The sequence below is a fragment of the Athene cunicularia genome (assembly GCF_003259725.1).
Source record: "Athene cunicularia isolate RWA chromosome 2 unlocalized genomic scaffold, athCun1 chr2_part1, whole genome shotgun sequence".
Classification (NCBI taxonomy): domain Eukaryota; kingdom Metazoa; phylum Chordata; class Aves; order Strigiformes; family Strigidae; genus Athene; species Athene cunicularia.
In genome coordinates this window covers 5,206,931-5,229,886 of record NW_020799095.1, presented here as the reverse complement: position 1 = coordinate 5,229,886, position 22,956 = coordinate 5,206,931, and the positions used below count along the sequence as shown (strand labels likewise).

Here is a 22,956-nt window from a genome sequence, read left to right as displayed (position 1 = left end):
ACTACAGAACATAGTTACCTGCAAAACTGGGTATCAGTAACAGAAATAAGACCAAACCTTATCTGTATCATTTGTCTTCTTCAAAGAAACAATAATATCTTCAGCAACGGCCAGGTCCTGTTCCAATTTCTGCAATTTTGCTTTCTAGAAGAAATAATAATTGTGAAGGAGAGATTTAATTATTTCTGAAGTAGGTTCTGTAAAGCACAAAGCAATGAAAAAAATTGAAGGAACCGAGTTACTTTACCAGAAAAATTAAGCAGTAGCTTAACAAAACAATCTGAAACCTGAGAACTCTATGTTTATTTTGCTGGTAATCAAGAGAACAGTCAGTTCACAATAAAATTGCTATTAATGCACAAGGAAATCTGTGAACAGACAATGTAGACATTAAATTCTGCTGTTGTACCTGCTGCTCACACTGTGTCACCATTTCAGAGGATGGTTTCTCCACCTGTGCTTTTTCAAGTACTTTCAAGAGCTCTCTGGAGAAGAAAACATATTTCTAGTTATAAATAAAATCAGTACATAAGAGAATTTTAACACAAATCAAGTCATAAGTTTATTCTTATTTGCACTTAATTTTTTTGGAAGAGTTAACTATCACATTCTTCATGCTATACAAAAGACTAGTAGTTTAGTTATTAGCCATACACTGTTATCAGTAGTGGAACTTTATATCTGACATGAAAAACTATACTTGCAATGAAATTACATTTGTCATGTTAATTGAATACATTAAAATGAAGTGTTGTTCTAAGTTGGTAAAATAAAAATTGCTAATTATCTCCACCCAGCTAGGGAAAACACCTCTACAAACAGGATCTCCACCTCAATACAAAACCTAGCATAGGATAAAACCAATGAAGTCAGATGAAAATAAACCCTACCGCTAATTAAGACTTACTTTGAATTATTTTCTTTGTCTTCTTGTAATTGTAATGTTAGTTTTTCGTTATGTTCTTTTTCTGTTTTCAGGAGTTTCAAAAGGTTCTAGGGGATCAAAATAGATGTTGTTATAACAATATACGGTCTTAAGAATAATTTAGGCCAAAACAAACACATAAAACTCTTAAGACACCCCCCCTCCCTGCAAACCTTAAATGGAAACAAAGATCTTTAGCTCTGTCCTGTACAAATTCAAACGTAAACTCTTATTCAGATTAAGCAATCAGTTCTTCACTTGCCACTGATAATAATTTCATATAGCTATCATGTTCCTCAGTATCCAAGGCTTTAAAGGGAGAAATTAGAATTTTCAACTGTAGGCTAATTTGCATGGATTTTTCTAATTCTAATCAGCAGTTCAACATACTAGACTATAAGGAATTTAAATAATAATTTTCAATATGTCAGTTTTCCTTTAAACAATAAAAAGGAAAACTTACAGTAAACATGCTGAGCAGGCACAGCATACACTGCAGAAAGGCAGGCAAAATCATTTGCAAAAGCCCTTGAGCAACCTCAGTGCTGTTTTGTAACTGCAGTCTGACTGGCTTTCAAGGGCAGCATCAACTAAATTGCAGGACAGTGATCCACCACAAAAAGCCATAGATCATTTTGTCAAGATCACATCCACTATGAAAATTTTTAAGAAACTGCATTGTAAAGATAGAATAAGTAAGGTAGTCTTCACTAGCACTGAGATGAAAGATCACCAGCATTTCAATGCCAGGATTCTTTTCCAAATAAGTTTCTCATATCTTTACCAGTTAACCCATCTCCCTCAACATTTCCACAGCAATTTCTTCAACTAAAAAACCTACTATTTCATCATGCTATTGCATATTTCTGGTAGCCTAAGTTTTAAAAAAGGTCTTGGGTACATCTTCCAAATGAAACCACCAGGAAACCTATTAGTACTGTGGAATCTATTATCAGCAATACAATGACAGGAATTAAACCGTCTGGCTACAGGACTAACTATATAAAGTCCTTTAAAATGCTTAACTGTCTTACAAAAAGCTCGGTTTTCATTGCTTCTGCTTCTTGTTTTCTGTCTTCAAGTTGTTGCTTCAGTTGATCTGTCTCAAACTTGGCTACTTCCTGCAAGTTGTCATAGTCATCCTGCAGGCATGCTTTTTCTTCAAGAATCTTTTCATGTTCTAACCTTTATAAAGAAAACAATCAAACCCACCCTCAATATTAAGAAAAGTGTTCGTTTCATTCTAAGATACAATTGATTATTTTTTTATGCTTCAGATAGTACACAGAATAGTTATTTTAAAAAGAAGTGACTGACATAAATGGTAACTCCTTTTCAACTCAGAAACCCCAAAGTTATGAAGGGCACAGGAAATTTAAGTAGCATTGACAGAGAAGGCAAAGTACTTTCTGATCCCTAGAAATAATTTTCTTCTTACAAAGTTCTATAGAAATTTCAGTCACTGTGTCTTGATAATAGTGTTCACCCATTGTTCTTTTTAAATCTTTTTTTTGCCTGTTGATGCACAAAAACCTGACTGAATGACCCTCAATACCTACATCTGCTCAGTTGACATCTAGGTTATTTTCCCATATAAAAACTTCATATATTCTCGGCAAGTCTGGGTTATTTTCCTCTAAACTGTTGCCCTGAAAACGTATTTCATTTTTCACAAAAGTGAAAAGCAAAGAGGGGTAAAAAGCTGCTAGAAAAGTGTTATGAATCATGTTGTTAATGGAGTCCCTATAGAAAGAATACCCTCCAAACAATCAGTACTTCCACTAACACAGAAGGCATAAATAAAACCACAATGTTTAGTTTCAAATGCAGGTTCCCAGTCTCACAATGCATCACTCAAAGTGACTACAGCAAAGACATGACTCACTATAATGCAATAATGTAGTTAAGCTTTCCAGGATAAGAAATACCTCACAAAAATAAAACGCAGCAAGACAAAAACAAACAACAAAACCCAACATAACTAAGTCACACTAATGATTAAAAGCCTCACTGATTTTCATCTGCCAATAATAATGGCAATTATTGCATAGAATGTAGTGAGCTTTTCAGGCTCCAACAGTCAAACTTCAGTTTATTTTTATGGTTTCTTTCAGCTTGTATTTTTAGAGCAGCATCATGTCACCTGCTTCATGTGACCAGACTGAGAAATAACAGTTTATTTTTAAGACTAAATGGGAAAAAACCCAAAACTATGCCTCTTCAACTACTTAATTTTCGGAGATCAGTAAGTTTATAGGTATATATACTATTTAATGGGAAAATGCTATAGCAAACCAAAATTAAGGAAGCCTTTTCTTTCTGCTAATTTCACCATGTTCCCCCTCATGGCTCTGAAATAGGCATGGAAAGAATTGAGGAAAAAAAAATAAGCAAAGGACATAAGCACAAAATAACAACTTTAAGAGATGTAAAGTGCAAGTTCACATGCAGAAAAGAACTAAATCACTGGATGCATCCATGAAGGAAGTTAAGACATTTTACCAAACTGCCAACATACCTGATGCTGTCCAGCTGGAACTGCACATCCATATGTCTACCAGAGAGCTGACTCATTTCTTTCTCTTGCTTTTCCCTAAAGGAACTATAGTCCAGTTTTACAGCAGACAGCTCCTTGTCTGCAGACTGCAGGACAATGCGCAAATCATAGACTTCACTTTTTAATACTGTCAAAAACCAAACAAATATTTTACATGTTATTTGGAAAACTGTGCTAGATACAGGACATGTAACACTACAGAATGCCCTGTGAAAGTCTCACAAAACTTTACACATTTTCAGTGGAATTAGCCTTGAAGGTTACACACAAAGAGGATTTGTAAGTGGAAAACGTCAATGAAACATTGATTTTAAGAACTGAAGAGTACAAGCAGAATCAAAAACATTCCAGACAGTATCACTTCATTCCCATAAATGGAGGATTTTCCCTTTTTTTAGTTAATATTTTCTTTTTAAAATACTATATCCTGTACTCTCTTCAAATTCAGGGTGAACAGAGCACAATTTTGAATATTGTATACTGTGCAAGACTGGGCAAAAAAAAGCTATTCTGTAAGTATCAGAGATATTTTTTCTTTAAAAAAAAAAAATCAAACCAGTATGAGTAACAGCCCAAATAGTTACTCAGCAAGTGCTACTGTTGATTCAAAACATTAAGACACCTCAAAACCTCATATGGAGTATCAGTGTCACAGACTTACTGTCAGTCTTGCTTTGACTGTCTTGAAATTGCTTTTCAAGCGATTTTATCTGTTCAAGGAGATCCTGGCGTTCTTTACTCCAGTCATTCCTTTCGGATGAAAGAAGCTTGAGAAGAAAAGCAAAATTTTTAAATGGAAGTAAATGTAGGAGTGGCTAAGTCAGAGCTGTAACAGTAATTTATTAATATATTAGAGCACTTAATCAGCTAATTATAAATACAAGATGCATTTTTCTTTAACTTCAATGCTGGGTGAATCTGAAATCCATAGAAAAGAATTTGATATAACTGAAGATATTGCCTATCTAAAAAGTTCATTTGAAAGCAATCCATGGCTTAGGAGCTGAGATCTACTTCAGAGCTATCAGAAATGAGACCGATCTGTGAAGAACACAGGCCTTATTTCCTTTTCTATGTTAAATCAAAAGTAGCACTTAAGGAAGACTTAGAAATATTTTACTATTTTACAGAGTAAGGATGTTTCAGGTCAGTTCCAACTGAGACAAGTAGTGGAAAATTTCTCTGACTATTGCTCTTTTCCAGAAATCATGAAGTTGGCCAGAACAGACATCTTGAGTAACTACTTGCTTATATTTAAAATCAAGCAGGCTCAGAATCACATTTAAAACCAAAAAAACCCAAGCCTGCAGAGTTAAATGAAGTCCTTGTCTTCCTGCACAGCCCTGAGCTGTGATGCTATGTAAGTTTTTCGAAATTCAAAATGCAAGTAACACCAGACAACAGAGTAATATGTGCGTGGTAGATATCACCGGCACATACACACACTCATATATAGCCCTGTGTTGGAGAATGGCTTGCAGAACAAGGCCATGGGTCTGTGCAGGAGCTGATTACAGCCACCTGCGGTAAACAAAGGAAAAAACCCAGGGTACAGTTATTCTAACAAAGGGAGAAACTGAGGTACAGAGCAGCCTTGATTATGATGGTAAACCCCCTTGGGAAAAAAAAGCAAGCCAGAAGGAAGATGTTGTGACATACCTGAAATGTCACAAGGGGTTGGGATATTATAATGTAACTTTTTAGATGTATCCAATAGATTTATGATTAGTGTGCATAATTATAGTTAGTGCTTATATAAGGTGTGATTTCTTTCAATAAAGTGGAATCTTGCTTTATCATTCACATTGAATCGACTGCTTGCTTTCTCCGTTCACCACAGCCCTGTATTATATTATTCTCTCACCTCCTGTATTTGCGCAGAATGATGCTCCAGTTTACTAATATGCTGCTGGAGTTTTATATTCTTGCTTTCCTCTTCATCCAGCTTTGTCTGCATTGTGCTCAGTTGCTCCTGTGACAAAACAGACACTCAAAATTAGAGCACCCATCTTTGAGCTACTCACATGCCATATGGTAGTCTGTGCATATTAAATATAGAAATGTCAACTACTTTCTCTTTTTATGACCTGAATCAACAGAAAACAGAACATTAAAAAATAAACTGGTGTCTTAAGTAGCCAGTTTCTCCTGTTGCTAATTAAACTGATAGAGCACAAGAAAATCTGTCAGGGAATACAGGGACTGAACCCAATAAACAGTTTTCAGACACAGTTACCTTGGAGAAATAAGGCTATAAAAATAAGTTATTCAAAATATACAGTAGCTAAATTCCTTACAGGATCTCTGCACTATGTTAAGCATTAAAGAGGGATTTTGGCTGTTTTGCCAGGGTTTTACAGGCACTGAAGTTAGTTCGAACTTCTATAGAGTAGTTCAGATAACCTCATAGCACTCTTTAAAAAAGACTTTCCCCCCCTTTAAAAAAGACCTTTATGAAAGATACAAAACAATTAAGGTAAATAGTGGACAAGCATTATTTGGCAGCTTTCTTCAAATAATGCAGTATTATATATTACTCTTGGGTATTGTTCTAAATCTAGCTGTCACTAGGGTCTGATAAAGAAGTTTCCTCATAGACAAATTATCAGGTTAAAATAGTAAAATTTTAAATGCCCTGTGTATCTTAAACTACTTAAGATACTCAGCTCTCAAATCCCTTTCAGTATTTTCATTGTGAATCCTCTTAAATACAATGTAAAATACAGTGACGCCTTAAGTACTCACCAAATGCTTCAGCTTCCCATGCAAATTAAAATATATTTGATGAGATGGAAGTATTTTGTGTCAAAACCTGCTTTACAATGAAGTTACACATACACTTCAGTTTTTATTCAGAACATTCACCTGTGCCACTTTGAGCTCCTCAGCAATGGCCTCACATGCTTGTTCATTCATCTCTGGGGGAACTGGCTCCTTCAAAATATCATCCATCATCTCTTCAGAACACTGAAAATCTTCAGAATGATAATCTAAGATTTCTGGGCTTATTCGCGGCACTAGGCGAGATCTTAGCTGGTAAGCTTTTGTTGGAGTGGTTATGTTCTGTTATAAAATAAAGGCTGCTTTTTAATATTTAACTGTAAAATGGAATTAAAACTGTCTGGTATTGTATTTCATGGATCTATAAGCAGAATAATGAAATAAAATGTTCAAAATGATTAGTTCTAAACCACTAACTTTTTCAGATTTGTCATCTGATTATAGTAGCAGTCATTCAGTATTTTGGAACAAAAAAGCATCGTATCTACATTATCACATATGGATTACATGCCAGAACACAAGTTAGGTTAAGGGATCATAGAAATGAAAGTCTCTGTTCTCACATAACTCAGAAGTAAGTATGTGTGGTTTTAAACAAACTTATTCTCATACCTTAAGAGTTTCTCTATGTAGCTTATGTAACTGAGAGACTTCTCGGCGCTTGTGTGCTTTGGTGGCCTCCAGAATGTTTTCAAGATGTTTGTTTGCTTTCCGAAGGGACTGAAGCTCTGATTCCAGTTCCATATGCTTTTTCCTGTTTAGGAAGTATTTCACTACTGTCAAAACTACTCCATCAGTACACCCTCCCATCAGTAAGAGTAAGCTTCAGTATTGCCAGCAAGCAAACTGAAGCTGAATTCTTGCCCAAACACTGAAATACATTTGAGAAGAAAGCTACCACTGCTGTATTAAAAAGTAAAAAACAAACAAACAAAAATTAAAAAGCTAAGAAGCTTATTTGTGCTTGTATAATGAAGCAAGCAGATGGATAACTAAACGTGTTGGAAAAAATCCATTACATAGTAAGAAATAAGCTGAGAGCTCTGCAATTCCTTTTATGAGAAAGTGATATCACCCATACCAATACAGTTCTGAGCTTTAAGAATGTTATCCAGTTATAAGAGAAGTCTGAACTGGTGCTTGTCAGGATTAAAGAAAATCGTTTGAAGATTTTTTTTTTTTTGAAGTGCTGTTCTGTTAAGATTATTTTGCCCCTGAGAGTACTTTAACTGAAATACAAAAGTTGAACAGAAATTTAGGAATAATTTTCATTAGGTGTTTTGCAGAATTACATGCTGTCACTGTGATAGTTGGTCTTACTGACATAATTGTAGGGTCAAAATCTACAGACAAAAGGAAATATACTATTTCATCTTTTGGCAGTTTAATGCTATCATCTTCTCTCATGTTTTTAGCATCTGCAACAAAACCTATGAAACAGTAGAACTTTTGTTCTGATCGCTGTTGAACTGTTGGAGAACTGTTGCAGAACAAGGCCATGGGTCTGTGCAGGAGCTGATTGCAGCCATCTGAGGTAAACAAAGGAAAAAACCCAGTGTACAGTTATGCTAACGAGGAAGGAGGTTCAGGGCACAGTTATGCTAACAAAGGACTGTTATGCTAACAAAGGGAGAAACTGAGGTACACATACTTGATTATGATGTTAAACAGCTATGGAAAAAAAAACCAAGCCAGAAGGAAGATGTTGTGACATACCTGAAATGCCACAAGGGGTTGGGATATTATAATGTAACCTTTTAGATGTATCCAATAGATTTATGATTAGTGTGCATAATTATAGTTAGTGCTTATATAAGGTGTGATTTCTTTCAATAAAGTGGAAGCTTGCTTTATCATTCACATTGAATCGACTGCTTGCGTCCTCCATCCACCGTATTGAACAAAAAAGTTAGTATACATTGATTTTGTGAAATTGTTAAATTTTAGTCCACTTATTCAGTTACAGGACACAGTTACACTTGCATGTAAAATTAAGCATCCAGTTACTCTGAAACTAGAAACAAGTTTAAAATTCAGTGAAAATCCAGATGCTCAAAAGCACACTTCTGTTTGACTGCACTCCACTAAAGAAAATGTCAGTAATTGATAATAAAAATTCATACATGTTATCAAGCAAGACAGACATGCACGAAACATGGAATACGTAAAACAGGAATACATTGGATGGGCAGGAAAATAAAATAACTAATTTATGAAGGTATAAATAAACCCTGTAACTAATGATACAGGACAACAGATGGATTGCTGAATTGATGACTTCAGTAGATCGTAACATTATGATAGAATTTACTACAAAGAAATCTAAGAAAACAGATTTCTACAGTTGCCTGAATGACTGAAAAGGACATTACAAAGCTACTTTGCAAAGAAAAAAGGAGGGAGGCAGAAATTATCTTGTGCTCAGTGCTTCTAGAATTACACTCTAGATTCACTGAAATCAATAAAAAGCAACAATGTTAATTTATTTTTAGCTTGTAAAAAAAAAAAAATCAGGTCCCCTTTGCCATTCAGATTTACATTACACTTACTGAAAACATAATTATTTTTCTTGTATCTCTAGTAACAGGACCTGAACTTTTCAGAAATGGGGTTGATCAAGTTAAGACATGTATCATTTGCTTGCATAAGAATATATACACACTGAAGGTATTACTCGGGCCTTTCACATTATCTTGTGCTGCCCTCAAGGAGAACAATGACAGTAAATTCTTTACTTCCTTGGTAAGGACAAAGTAGACCCCCATCGTCTGTTTAGATGCCAAAGCAAATGCACAAGAATTAACTACTGACAGTGTCTTTGCTCTAATTTGCACTAAATATTCCTATAACAAGTCTCAAGATGGCGTATTATTACCTTCTTAAAAATCTTTGAAGTGGATACAAAAAAATTAACCAACAGGTTAGCCAAAGTTTTCTGGGGTGCTTGAATTCTACATTTATGGTGATTCAAACTCACAATCTTAAAGAGGTTATATTAAAAACTATGTTGCACCAAAACAAAAACCACCCCCAAAATACTCCCCCTTAAATCCCATCAGCTCTTAGTTCCTGTCACTGCTTCCATCTGTAATATTTCAGTTACTCAAAAATACTTGTTCAAAATGGAAACTAAGTCGAACTCTCCCTGTCCTGTTAAGCAGGTGACTGTCAAATTCAGAGTATGGGCATCTCCTGCACGTTATGAAGCACTCTTCTACATCTTAGCATAAGAGCAGCTTTTGGAAAGACAAAGAAATCTACAAAAGTGCAGACATGCCTTGCATCACAGTTGTTCCTAGTCTGGGAGTAACGGAGTTCAACAGGAATGTATTCTCTGTGTGTGCCATTTTCTTAACCTGGTCCTCTTACATAGAAAGAGCATACTAAGACTGTATGTTCAGGATCTGAGACTAACTTTTAGAAATCAATGATTAAAGACATTTAAATAAAGACATTTTTATACTGTTTTGTCTCACTTGGTTAGCTCTTCAAATTCTTCATATTCTTGTTTGGAACTTGCCAGTTCACTCTGAGTCTGTAGCAGGCGTGCTTTCAGCCTTTCAATAGATGCCAATGAGTTGCCTTCCATGGATATGGTGGTTGAATATAAATGATGACCTAAAGAACAAACACATACTCTCTGAAAACACAAAGTAGCTCAAATATCTTAAGTTTTACTAAACTGAAAGCATTTTCAGGCTTTTGAACAGCATAACAGCAATTAAGATTGAAGAAAATTAGTATTAGCAACAATCCACATGAAAACCAGTAGAACAATGTTACTGCACTCTTCATGAACACTACAGACAACAAAATGAGATTATGGATGTTGCTCACAAGATACCCAAGAATCCAAATTCTCTATTGCTGTATTTGCTTGAAGGCCAATGTGAATAAAATGAAGTAAACCTAGTTTATCAGTCTTCAGGTATCCCTTTGAAGAATGCAAAAATACATCAAGACAGACAACATGTTCAACACTACATTGCACACAACAAAAGTACAGTAAGTTTATTTAGCTGAAAAACATTAGAATATTTTTACCTCCAGTATTTTTCTCTGTGGCTGAAGCTTCCAAAAAAGCTTTTTCTAGTTCTGTGATGGTCTGAGCATCAATCTCTTGAGCCTTTTTAACTGACTGTAAAGAACGAAGTTTTTTATTCTCCTCTCTGAGGTTATGATTCTCCATGGCATACTTTGCAATTCGTGGGTGTTGTTCCATCTGTGATAAGCAGTATTTTAGTCAACAGTTTTTATTTTCCAGACAATGTTATACATACCTAGCTGTTGCCCTATTACCTTCAGGAAGCATTAAATTGTAATGGAAGAAAAAAAAAAATAAAGCTATTCCCTACAGTGGTTAAAACTGTCCCAATTTCTTTTTTTTTTTTTTTGTTACTTTTTGTACTCCCTTGGAAGCTGCTCTCAAAAAAAAACCAGTGGGCTTACATTTTATGTGTTTACTTGTAATAAAGCAGTAGAAGCTTTTCTCACTGCTCTTGACATCCCTTTTCAGTTTCAACTTTGAGCTTCGCCTTTCTTAACACTATCCCTGCATGCCACAGTAATGTTTCCATAATCCTTTAATAACTGTCCAGACTTCTGTACTTTGCCCCCCTTCATTCTGGAGCTCAGTTATGAGCTACAAATTCAAGCTGGTCTTTTAATACATGTATTCATTTTTCCTACTTGTGCTCAAAGGAAATAGTTTTTAAAGAATCTGCCTTCTCTCTTGAGCTTCTTTGTGCTTCAAAACTGCCTCACAAACAATGCACCTACCAGATACCTGAATAACCTGGAGATGCCTCTCCTGAAGCCACAGGTATGTACTTTGCTACTTGCCTTCTTCAAACAGCTCCAGGACCACATCACTCCTTATGGGCCCATCTAGCATTTGTGTTATTATTCTTCAGCAACCTGCTGTATTACTTGCATCCTCCTGTCTCTTGCTTTCAGCAGGTGTCCATTAAGAAGTGTCCATTAAAGTCTCCATTAAGAATGAGGATTTGTGATTTGGAGACTTCCTTGAGTTGCTTAAAGGAGACTTAGTCCTCCACCTAACTCAGGTCAGGTGGACTGTAGCAAGCTCCCACCATGACATCACCCTTACTAGCCTCTCCTCTTAGCAAACTCACAAGCTCTAAACCCACTCATTGTCCCTTCCCACAGGGAAACTCCATACATTTGAGGTGCTTCTATAAAAGATAGACCACACATCCTTTACTTTCCTGACTGTCTTGCTAAAAAGCCTGTATTCACCCATCACAGACCTAAAAAGCCTGTATCCACCCACCACATGAGCTGTTCTCACAAAAGAAAACCGTTCTAAAGAAGAAAAACCAAAGACTTACTTGATCTCTGAGTGTCTGCAATTCCTTCCTCAATTCACTGAGGAGATCATCTTGCTCTTTTGGCAACAAACTTCCACCACCCTCTTTATGTAATCTCTCCAAGCGAACAATATGGTCTTCACGGAATTTAACTATCATTTTATTGGACTGAATAAATTTCTCCTTCTTGGCACACAGATCTTCTAGTTGAGCAATTTTTTCTAATAAGTTCTTAGAAAGTACATATACACATTGATGAAAATGATGGTTACACTAGATGAATGTTTAAGGTACACATACCACATACATATGCACACATAGATAAATCATGCAAAACTCAGTTAACAGTAATTTTGTGAATACACAGACTATCATTTGCAGCAGGTTTGTAGAGAGCAACAGTTCATACCAAGAACCCAAATTATATTAGATTGCAGAAACTTTACTTAGAAACTCCAGTATGATCTGGTAGACTAAATACTCAGTTAAGCACATCAGATGTGCCCTTAGATTACCTGTTGCAGTTCATTTTCTTAAAATAATTAATTTTGGCTAGTTCAATACTGCAGCCATGACATGAGCCAAAGCACAACAAAATGGGTATGACTGGGAAATTTGCTTCAAAAAAACATACTGTTGATCCAAACACTCAAAGATGTAAACCATAAGTTTGTTGTTCTATTCTATTAAAAAAAGAAAAAAAAAAAATCACAGCAATCTACTCCCTAAGACTAAACATACTATGAAATCTATCCTATGGCATGTCTGAATTTAAAAGATAGAATAGAATCATAGAATCATTTAAGTTGGAAAAGATCAAGTCCAACCGTTAACCTAAGCCTGCCAGGTCCACCACTAAACCATGTCCCTCAGTGCCATGTCTATGCATCTTTTAAATAACTCCAGGGATGGTGACTCAACCACTTCCCTGGGCAGCCTGTTCCAATGCTTGACAACCCTTTCTGTGAAGAAACTTTTCTTAATATCCCATCTAAATCTCTCCTGGCACAACTTGAGGCCATTTTCTCTTGTCCTGTTGCTTCTTACTCAGGAGAAGGGACTGACAACCACCTCACTGCAGCCTCCTTTCTGGTAGCTGTAGAAAGCAATAAGGTCTCCCCCTGAGTCTCCTCTCAAGGCTAAACACTCTCACTTCCCTCAGACATTCCTCATAAGACCTGTAATCTAGACCTTTCATTAGTTTTGTTGCCTTTCTTTGGACACACACCAACACCTTTCTTGTAGCGAGAGGCCCAAAACTGAACAGTGTTCAAGGTGCAGCCTCATCAGCACCGAGTGCAGGGGGACAATCACTGCCCTAGTCCTGCTGGCCACTATTTATGATACAAGCCAGGATGCTATTAGCCACCTTGGCTACTTAGGCACACTGCTGGCTCATATTCATCCGGCTGCCAAACAACACCCCCAGGTCCTTTTCTGCCAGGCAGCTTTCCAACCACTCTGCCCCAAGCCTGTAGTGTTGAGTGGGGCTGTTGTGGCCCCCAGTATTTGGCCTTATTGAAACTCCTCCAGTTGGCCTCAGCCCATGGCTCCAGCCTGTCCAGGTCTCTCTGCAGAGCCTCCCTGCCTTCGAGCAGATCAACACTCCCACCCAACTTGGGGTCATCTGCAAACTGACTGAGGGTGCATTCGATCCCTTCATCCAGATCACTGAAAAATATTAAGCCAAACTGGCCCCAGTACTGAGCCCTGAGGAACACCACTTGTGACCAGCACTAACTGGATTTGACTCCATTCACCACAACTCTTTAGGCTCTGCCATCTAGCCAGTTTTTTACCCAACAAAGTGTGTGCCCATCCAAGCCACAAGCAGTCAGTTCTGCCAGGAGAATACTGTGGGAAACTGTGTCAAAGGCCTTACTAATGTCCAGGTATGCAACATCTACAACCTTCCCCTCATCCAATAAGCAGGTCACCTTGTCACAGAAGATCAGGTTTGTCAAGCAGGATCTGCCTTTCACAAACCCATGCTGACTAGGCCTGATCACCTGGTTGTACCATATGTGCCACATAATGGCACTCAAGATGATCTGCTCCATGACTTTCCCCGGCACCAAGGTCAGACTGACAGGCCTGTAGCTCCTTGGATCCTCCTTCAGGCCATTCTTGTAGATGGGTGTCACATTTGCAAACCTCCAGCCAACTGGGACCTCCCCGGTTAGCCAGGACTGCTGATAAGTGATTGAAAGTGGCTTGGTGAACATTTCTGCCAGCTCCCTCAGTACCCTTGGGTGGATCCCATCTGGCCCCAGAGACTTGTGTGTGTCCCAGTGGTGTAGCAGGTTGCTAACCCTTTCCCTTGGATTACGGGGGCTTCATTCTGCTCCCTGTCTTCCAGCTCAGGGGACTGGATACTGAGAATAGCTGATCATACTATTGAAGACTAAGGCAAAGAAGACATTAAGCACCTCAGCCTTTTCCTCATCCTTTGTCACTATATTTCCTCCTGCATCCAAGAAAGGATGGAGATTCTCCTTAGCCCTCCTTTTGTTGTCAATGTATTTATAGAAACATTCTTAAACGTCTTTTAAAGAAGCAGTCAGATTAAGTTCTATTTGGGTTTTGGCCCTTGTAGTTTTCTTCCTGCATAACCTAATGACATCCTTGTAGTCCTCCTACAGATTTTATCTTAAATGTCATTTGACAAGTTTCCTTGTTACCAAACCCTATTATCTATAGGCAGAGTATTTTTATTCAAAACCAAAGAAAAATAATGATGAGAGTCAGTTTCAATATGCTCACTGGTCTGTCAGAGTACACTTTGAAATATTAGTGCTTTCTTACCTTCTTTTCACCTTCTGATTTCTCCCAGAACAACATTGCTTCAATAAAGTTGTTCATGTAATTTATGTTGTCCTTCCCTCTTTCAACAGCACCTGTAGGGTAAGTCAAAAAAGCAAATACCATATTTATTAAAATGCCAGTTAACCAGGTTTTCCTACATAACATGACAGTTGTGTAAAGAAAATTTAAATACATTCTTCTAACAGTAAAAATCTACAAAGATCACATGCCATACCCAGAGCAAAGAAGTTTAGACAGTAAGTGCTGATATAGAGTCAGTATAAATAATTGTATAATTAACAAAGTTGTTCAAGCATTAAATAGCTTAACGATGAATTTTTATTAAAATAAAAGAATCAGTCTGTTCAGCTAACTAAAATGCAAAACCCCTCTGAAATTAATTTGATAACACTAAGCTATTATTTGCATTATTACTACAGTTTGTACATTTTAAAAGTGGACTTGTTTATGAAAAGGAAATTCAGTAAAATAAGCATGAATTAAGTGGACAATTAGTGATTTAATCTTGAAGAAAAGTGTCCACACAAGGGATTAAAAGGGCTTAACTAATCCACTTCAGAAATTAATTCAAAATAGCTTTCCTTTATATCTTCATGCAGACAATACTGCTTACAGAATACTAATCACCACAGTATCTAGGTGCATAACTAACACACTATTGTAATTTAACGTATTTTAAAAGTCATCCTGTTTTTAAAGTAGAAAGCAAAATTTCTTATTTGTGTGATTGAATATTACAAACATAATTTAACTGCATAGACTAAACACAGCTCTAATATACCAGGTTCTGCATAAAACCTCTTTTCAGTGTTGAAGCATCACTTGCTTTCCCTCAGAACTCTACCGCACATCTAAATATTTTTGAGCCATTTGTTAATATTTGTGTGTTCATGGACAGTGATTCAGTGTCCCGCATAATCACCGACTTGTTTTTACGGGTTAAATGTGTACACTTACAGAGAAGTACTTCTTCCTTAGGAAAACTCAACCACAGTTACTTGATATTATAGAATTCTTTCTAACTTTCATAGTAACTTCTATTGATGCATCATCTATTTCTTAGCAAGGTCAGGAAATAGTTAAAACACAGTAAGAGCTACAAGACCAAGTTTACTACCTTGTAAACAAACATTATAAGCTAGTGTATTTCAGTGAGAAGTATACATTGTATAAAACTATGATGGCATCTATATTGCAGGTATAATAGTCTAGGGAAAAGCTGCTGGAATTAAAAAATTCCATAACCCCTTTACCATCTCACATTGAAACTGATCTTTTGTTGAAAGGGTAAACATCCTCCTTAGGGTTTTCCTGAAGGAACAAAAAGGGAAAAGGGGAAAAAGATCCAGTCCTGAGCTTCAAAAGAATGAAGCATTATCAACACCTTTGGGCCCTTCCTCTGACCTAAATGTACAAGCAATCACATGCAAATTTTTGGTAACTTAAAGGATTAAGCAGCATACCTCTTATGAACTGGAAGAGTATTCCATGTATTATATAATAAAACCATAGCCCAGTACACAAACTTAGAAGAGGAAGAATATAAAAATCACATTAACCATTTCTGCAAAATACTAGATACAGATACAGGCCATGATGGGATCAGTAAGACAAATACAACCTCTGTATATCAGTTCCTAGAAAAACATTAATTGTTCAGCAGCTCAATGAATTACACAAGGTTCCAACACTCTGGGCAGCAAAAGTAGCAAGTTCTCTCTCCCCTCACCCTCAGCTCTTACCATTTGATACAGAAATGTCACGCACAGAATTAAGTTTAGCAAGCTGCTCTTTCAACTTCTTGACTTCAGCTTGCAACTGGCTCACATTTCCTTGTGTGTCTTCATTTATCACAGCCTTTCATAAATATGTTAAGAGAAAAATAGGAAAGGTACAAATAAAAATCTTGTATTTTATAGGATAAAACTCAAACTACAAAGCAGCAAAACTATTGAGAAGTCTTTCCATCTTAGGAAAGGAAGAACTCATGGGAAAAGCAAAGTTCCATTTACTGAGAAACCAGTTGCACTTAATATAAAATATAATATTTTTTAATATAAAAATATCGGTTAAAAAAAGGTAATGTTTTTTTCAGAATTTTGTCTGTAGTTTTTTGACCAACAAAGCAGCATACATTGAAGACAGCAGTTTTCAAGCTGCCAACATACTTTCAAGACCCACTCATAAGAAGTTGTATTTTGGATATTAGCATATAAAAAAACCAAGTGCACGGAAATACCATTGAATCTTCATTTTTTTATGACTATTCTAATTTTTAGTACAGATTTACTTTTTACTTTCTCTAATTAAGTGCTTGAGAGCAACCAACAAATACAGTATTATTAGCCATTACCTAGTCCCCAGCTGTTGTACTCTATTCGTAATCAAAAGCAAACAAGTCCTTTTCAAAAATCATTTGTCATAAAACACATTTAGAAAATCAAATTTAGTATTTTAAAGTAAGTTATATTAATGTAAATTAGTGAAAGCACAGGAGTATTTCAACAAAGCTACCCTGTTTACAGATGGCAGTTTAAGTGACAAGAAATAATTTGATATTTTGTTGGAACAAAGACATTGAGTAACTCTCTTACCTTGTTTTTTATCAACTTTGCTCGCTGAGCAAAATTAAGAGTGGACAGCGTTTCACCAAAACACCTGGATCCTGGATGAACATTTGCGATTATACATGTTTTTGCATTACCACCAAGGGAATCCTATTTAAAAACATGGAAGTTAATCTTATTTGCATGGTTTCCCTGACCACAGTAAGCCATCACCTAACAGCTACCATGTATCATTTTGAACAAATTGCAGCAGGAAGGGTTTTATCTAGCAAATCCCCATGCTAGCTAAATTTCTGAAATTTTATTTCAAACATGGGGATAAAGGATATGACTGTAAATAAAGATGTTATTTGGGTTTTCAAAGCCCTAACTCTGTATTACTCAACTTTTTTTTTTCTTTTACACCTGAACAGCAGGGGGAGGAAAAAAAAAAAATATCAGGGAATAAGATATTTCACATTAATCTTGGTAATTAGCAGATTGGTATTCAGACTGTCTTGAACACCATCTAGCCTGTTGATTGTTCCAATCTATTTTCTGATGGCTATTGCCAAAGACACACAAACATACAAAAAAATCACAAACCAACAGAATCTTGACCAAGGATATAAAAAGAACCTCTCCCTTTTACATGCATTTCTTCAGATATTTGTATGTTGTTTAACAAGTAGCTCTCAAATCTCTGGAGAATGCAGTAGTTACACCTAAGACTAAAAGTCTAGTACTATAAAATAGCCCACAAGCCTCAATGGAATTCTCTCTCTCTAGCAGAGAGGGTCACGTTTGTGGATGACTTCGCAGTACAGCCATCTAAAAAAATAATTACTTAAAGTAACAGCTCATAGAGTTGCAATTCTCTTCCAATTTCTATCTATTTTGCGTTGCATTGAAGAACACAGTTCTTCAGAGGTTCATGATTCTAAGATACACATGGATCAGGGATGGAATGATTGGAAAATTTTGCTGCGATCACAATACTATATTATGTACAAGTACTATATTATAATACAAAAATAAATTACAGATATTATTCATTACTGGTCACAGAATTTTGGTGAGTGCTGGCATCCAACAAATGTTTGGCTGCTTCCATCTTTGTTTTCTGTTCATCTTGAAAACAGCCCATAAGCTCTCAGATAGGAAACTGTGAATTTATCTAATTCTTAACATTATGCCAACACCTAGGACATGCAAGCTAATTCTGGAAGTCCCATCCAATGTTTCAACACATCTCTAAATATTACACTGCAACACACAGTATTTCCCAAACTACAGGGATCAAAACATATGCTTTTTTTCTTTAAAATTTGGAGATATGTAATAGGACATTATGAGCATAAATAAATTTGTCTTCAGTTAACAGCAATAAATCGACTGGAAACCTGTTTAAGTAAAAAGAAATTTTTCAAATGTTTTTCTACCTGCCCAATATTGAAACAATACCTGAGTTCAGCTTTTTACAGTTAAAAAACCAACCCAAACGTAGTTTTTCTACATCCTGAGTAGCATATAAAATACAGAGTGTATATATGTATTACCCGTAACAGAAAAGTGAGCTTGGAATCCCGGTAACAAATGTGTCTCTGTTTTCCGTTGCCCACATCAACAAGTGCTGTGATTACTTGACCCAGGCAACTTAGTGATCGATTTATGTTACCTGCTTCCTAAAAAAAGAGAACAAAGGTGAACAGATTTGGCAGATGGAACAGGGCAGTACACCTGAAAGGAGACGGATTCCACAGATATTACAGAACTAACCTTTAACCTCAGTCCTTCTGTATGGGTGTCTTTCTGTCTCTCAGATCCTGCTAAGTCTACCAGGTTGATCAGGGAAGACCGAATATTAACAATCTCGTTGTTTTTCTCCATGGATTCCACTGTGATAGTGAAAACCGCATGTGATCTTGAGGATTCTCTGTTCATTGAGGTGGATGCTACACGACGGTTTCTCCAGCCCATAGTTAATACCTAAGCATGCAAAAGACATAAAATAATATCAAGTATCTCAGATTGTATTTTCATACAGGTGATAAACAGTAGTAAGTATATTTCAGTGCAACACCTTTCAAAAATCTCAAGGATGAGGACTTCTTTACTTTCTTCTAATAGAACTACTTTAAAAATAAAAAAAATATATAACTACAGTCAAGCTTAATAAAAACACCAATTATAATATTCAATTCTTTCCTCCAGGAGTGCCATTGCTGTTTGAAAGCATAACATACCCAACACGGGTGTATGTTAGCAGTACACAAGAAAAAAACCATTTAAATTCACTGAAGTACTATGTGAATGCCTCATTCATGGAGAAATAAACCTGACAAATTTCTGGAACACACATGCTGCCTAATTAGCAGGAGATGTAGTTTTCTGTTGCTATTTCAGAGATGTGTAGGGCAAGCATTAGTGAAAGATTACTGCAATCGCATTTCATATATTCCAAACTTCAAAACTATACAATTACTTACATGTGTGGGATAGTCAGGAAGCATTGCCTAGAAACAGCTTTTTACTCTTTCCCTATCTCCATCCTTCAAAAAACAGTGTATGTCATAGACACTGTGGAAAAACTACGTGCTTTAAACAAAGAGGAATATTTACCAACTAAGCATCAAGATAAATAGTCCAAGCATTAAAAAGTGACAAAAAAAATACCTGGTATGCTTCAGCAGCAGATGACAACACCTGTTCAACAGCACCATCAACAAAGACTCCCTTCTTGATGTGTTCTCTGAGGAGGAGTCCAGCTGAAGCGGAATCTAGCAAGTCAAATATCTGTTCATTGTATATTTCAATAAATGAGCATTTGCACAGAAAACTCTTTCCATTGCCGGCCTGAAAAACACAGTAATTTACACTATAAACACATTGATTTTATCAAGTCTGGCATTGTATGGCAGTGAGTCTCTTTTTACACATATCTAAAGCTACTAGTTTGCATACATATTCTGCATACTATACATTTCTGATGCCCAGATGACAACTAAGATCCAGAAACCTAGATGCATTTTTAGTCTGAAAATATAAGTACATTTGTGTCTGAAGAAAGTGTACTATAATTTGGTAGAGTACTAGATATAAGCATTTCTCATCAACAAAATTGATGCAAGATGGCAATAATCCTCAAAATTTAACTGCTACACACCTGGCTTGCCAAACAGCCTTAGCTAATCTTTAATGTGAGACATTACTTTCACTTCAATAAGTATAAAATAAATGTACCTTTTCTTTTTCACGTTCAATTAGAAAAAATAAGTATTCAAAGCTCCGTGGAATTACTCCTCTCAGACTGTGAGTGAAATTATCAGAATCAGATGGTCCTAAAGAGATTTTTAATTAAAAAAATTAATTAGCACTACTCAAGAGTAATGGTTGATCTTTTCAACATGTCATCACAGAAGATTTCAGCAACCAGGTTTGAGCCAGTTTATGTCAAAACCACAGAAGAAATGCAATAAAATCAACTTTCAAGATCTAAGGTAATATTCCATACTCAGATTTATATGTAGTCTAAATGATGCTTGTGAAAGCATCTTACTTTACCTGTCTATAGGCTACCTAAGCCTAAAATAGTATAAAATACTTGGACTTCCATAGAAAACGGGTACAGATGTGGAGGGATGCCAATACAGCTACCTTAATCCTGATTTGAAGAACCAGAAAGATGGAGTGGATCTTTCCCCATGTTTACGTAATTTCTATGTAGTCCTTGAAAACATGCTGTCCAAAGTAGTGTTGATTATTTTAGTAACTTTCTAATGTCAAGTACAATATTAATGGATTTAAAATCACCACTGTATGAAGAACAAGATTACAAGGGGATTCCTTTGTATACAGAGTCCTTAAATTCCTAGTTGGATAGAAAGCAGTTATTCTGAAAACCTCAATATATTTTAATAAGGAAGACCCTTGCATACTAGAATATTTTTCTACAAATGCAAGGAATATCAGCCAAAAAGGGAAACCAGTAGAATACTCATTTTGGACAACATTTACTCTGTTTAACTGAAAAGCTTCTCTTGTTAAAAACAGAAAAAAATCTACATCTTCAAAAAGATGGAAGAGAGTATATACACCTCACTGTTTTGATATAAAGCATGAACAACTGCAATGAGCACTACACCATTTCTTAAACCTTAAAAGTTATCTGCAGGAAGACAAAAATCTATATCATCCCTGGTGTTTGACAAAGCAACATTTCAACTCAAGACAAAAACCATTAAGAAATAACTGAAGGATTAAGCTCTCACATGCACTTACCCATCATAGTAAAGGTTTTTCCTGACCCGGTCTGGCCACTAACAAACAAAAAAAAAGTTCAGATAAAAGCTTTATTCTAGCTCTGAATTTTTCATTAATCTGCATCTTTTAATGAGAACTCACAGTTTAAAATAAAATAAAGTATTTAAACTAAATATAAAGAAACAGATAAAAGCTAAGAAATCAGTCAGCTAAAAAGGTATAAAAACAGAACAGCAAATTTGACCATGAAATTCTGTTAGATAAATTGCCTTTTCTCTCCCTGCCACCCACCATTTTCTTCCTTATTTCAGTTGGAAAGAGAAATAGTGGAACTTAGCAATAAAATGAAGGCTTTCAAATATAGACATTAAACTAACTTTTGGGTCAATCTTTTGGGTTTTGTGTCATTTAATAGTATACATAAACCCAAAATGAGAAAAATACTTTTAAGTTGAATATATCCTTTTTTTAAACCATGCTAGAGAAACTTCAGGGCAATTTCACTTCATTTTTCCACATTTGTATGTTATAACAAAGTAGACTTCAGTTTTATGAATGCTGTGCTAGGCTAAAAAACCCAGTAAGGTTTTGATGAGATCAGTCCTTCAAGTTAGCATTTTTGACCAAAGTGCTTACTCAGTTTTCAAAATGAAAAAATATTGAGAGTTAATATAGTGATATTCATGCTACTATTCATGGATATATTTCTACTGTGAAAACATTTTAAAGTTAAGATTGTCATTCATGAGTTTTCCCACAGGCAGTTAAGACTCAAATTGTTGAGCTGGCCAAATAACAAGTTAAAGCAGTTTTCATTCCATTTTACTATGGACATACTAAAACCAACTAGCTTTCTCTTTAACAGTACAGTAAAACTTCTAGATTTTAGACAAACAATAGTAAAATTGAAGTGAGTTTACAATCCACGCTATTGGACTTAAGTATTAGAAGCATAACACCTACAAATAGATTCCTCTAAAAGAGGAATAAGAAGCATGCTTCAGTACTGCAAGAACATTCCCTATGTTGTGCTGTATTAAGGAAGCACTTTCAAAGGTTACTGTAACATACAGCAGGTTCTGGCATTTAAGTCCACAACTACTCATTAATACAATCTCTTCAAATGTTGCAGTTGCTATGAAATACCATTAAATGACTTACTAAGCAAAGATGGTTCCATTGTAGCCATTCATACAAGATTCAACAATGTTTTTGGCCACACTTGAGAACACTGACTCCTGGGGACAAGGAAAAGAGAAGGTACTTGGCACCACTCATTTAAGTATCTCTTATCAGTGTTATCTATGTCATAACTTCATAATGTATAAAATAAGGTTGGACATGTATCATGACTCCTGGAGTTCTCACAGCAAGACAATACATCCTAAGCCTTTGCGACACAAATCACTCCCTCTGAAAACATTTTTATTCCTTGATAAACTGAAAGAAAAATAATAAAATCACCATCATAGTAACAGCTTTCAAATACATATTATATTAATATGGTCCAGTGCTTTTGATTTTATGTGGTTTATACCATCAGTAGGTCAAAACTGAGGCCATGACAGTTATCAGATCTAGTTAGCTTTCAACATTTGCCACTGCACAGTGGCATATTCACCAAATCTGCACAACTGTTAGCCTCATCTATTTTCACATAATTCTTAGATTTGCAAGAAGAGACGAGTTACTAATAACAGCCTACACTAGGTAGGGTTTGGGGGGGGG

At 35.9% G+C, this 22,956-nt stretch overlaps 1 protein-coding gene across 1 annotated transcript in view; it reads right to left on the bottom strand.

Moving 5' to 3' along the window:
- The window catches only part of KIF15 (kinesin family member 15), a 39,736-nt gene that overhangs the window by 12,891 nt on the left and 3,889 nt on the right, over positions 1-22,956 (bottom strand). Inside the window, 21 exon segments of the mRNA XM_026841948.1 lie at positions 58-144; positions 410-485; positions 908-993; positions 1,960-2,110; positions 3,444-3,609; positions 4,144-4,249; positions 5,347-5,454; positions 6,348-6,545; positions 6,876-7,017; positions 9,740-9,881; positions 10,308-10,485; positions 11,615-11,824; positions 14,399-14,490; positions 16,162-16,276; positions 17,014-17,136; positions 18,525-18,650; positions 18,745-18,954; positions 19,642-19,821; positions 20,209-20,306; positions 21,247-21,284; positions 22,390-22,466. Coding sequence (XP_026697749.1) covers positions 58-144; positions 410-485; positions 908-993; positions 1,960-2,110; positions 3,444-3,609; positions 4,144-4,249; positions 5,347-5,454; positions 6,348-6,545; positions 6,876-7,017; positions 9,740-9,881; positions 10,308-10,485; positions 11,615-11,824; positions 14,399-14,490; positions 16,162-16,276; positions 17,014-17,136; positions 18,525-18,650; positions 18,745-18,954; positions 19,642-19,821; positions 20,209-20,306; positions 21,247-21,284; positions 22,390-22,466 — 2,709 coding nt within the window.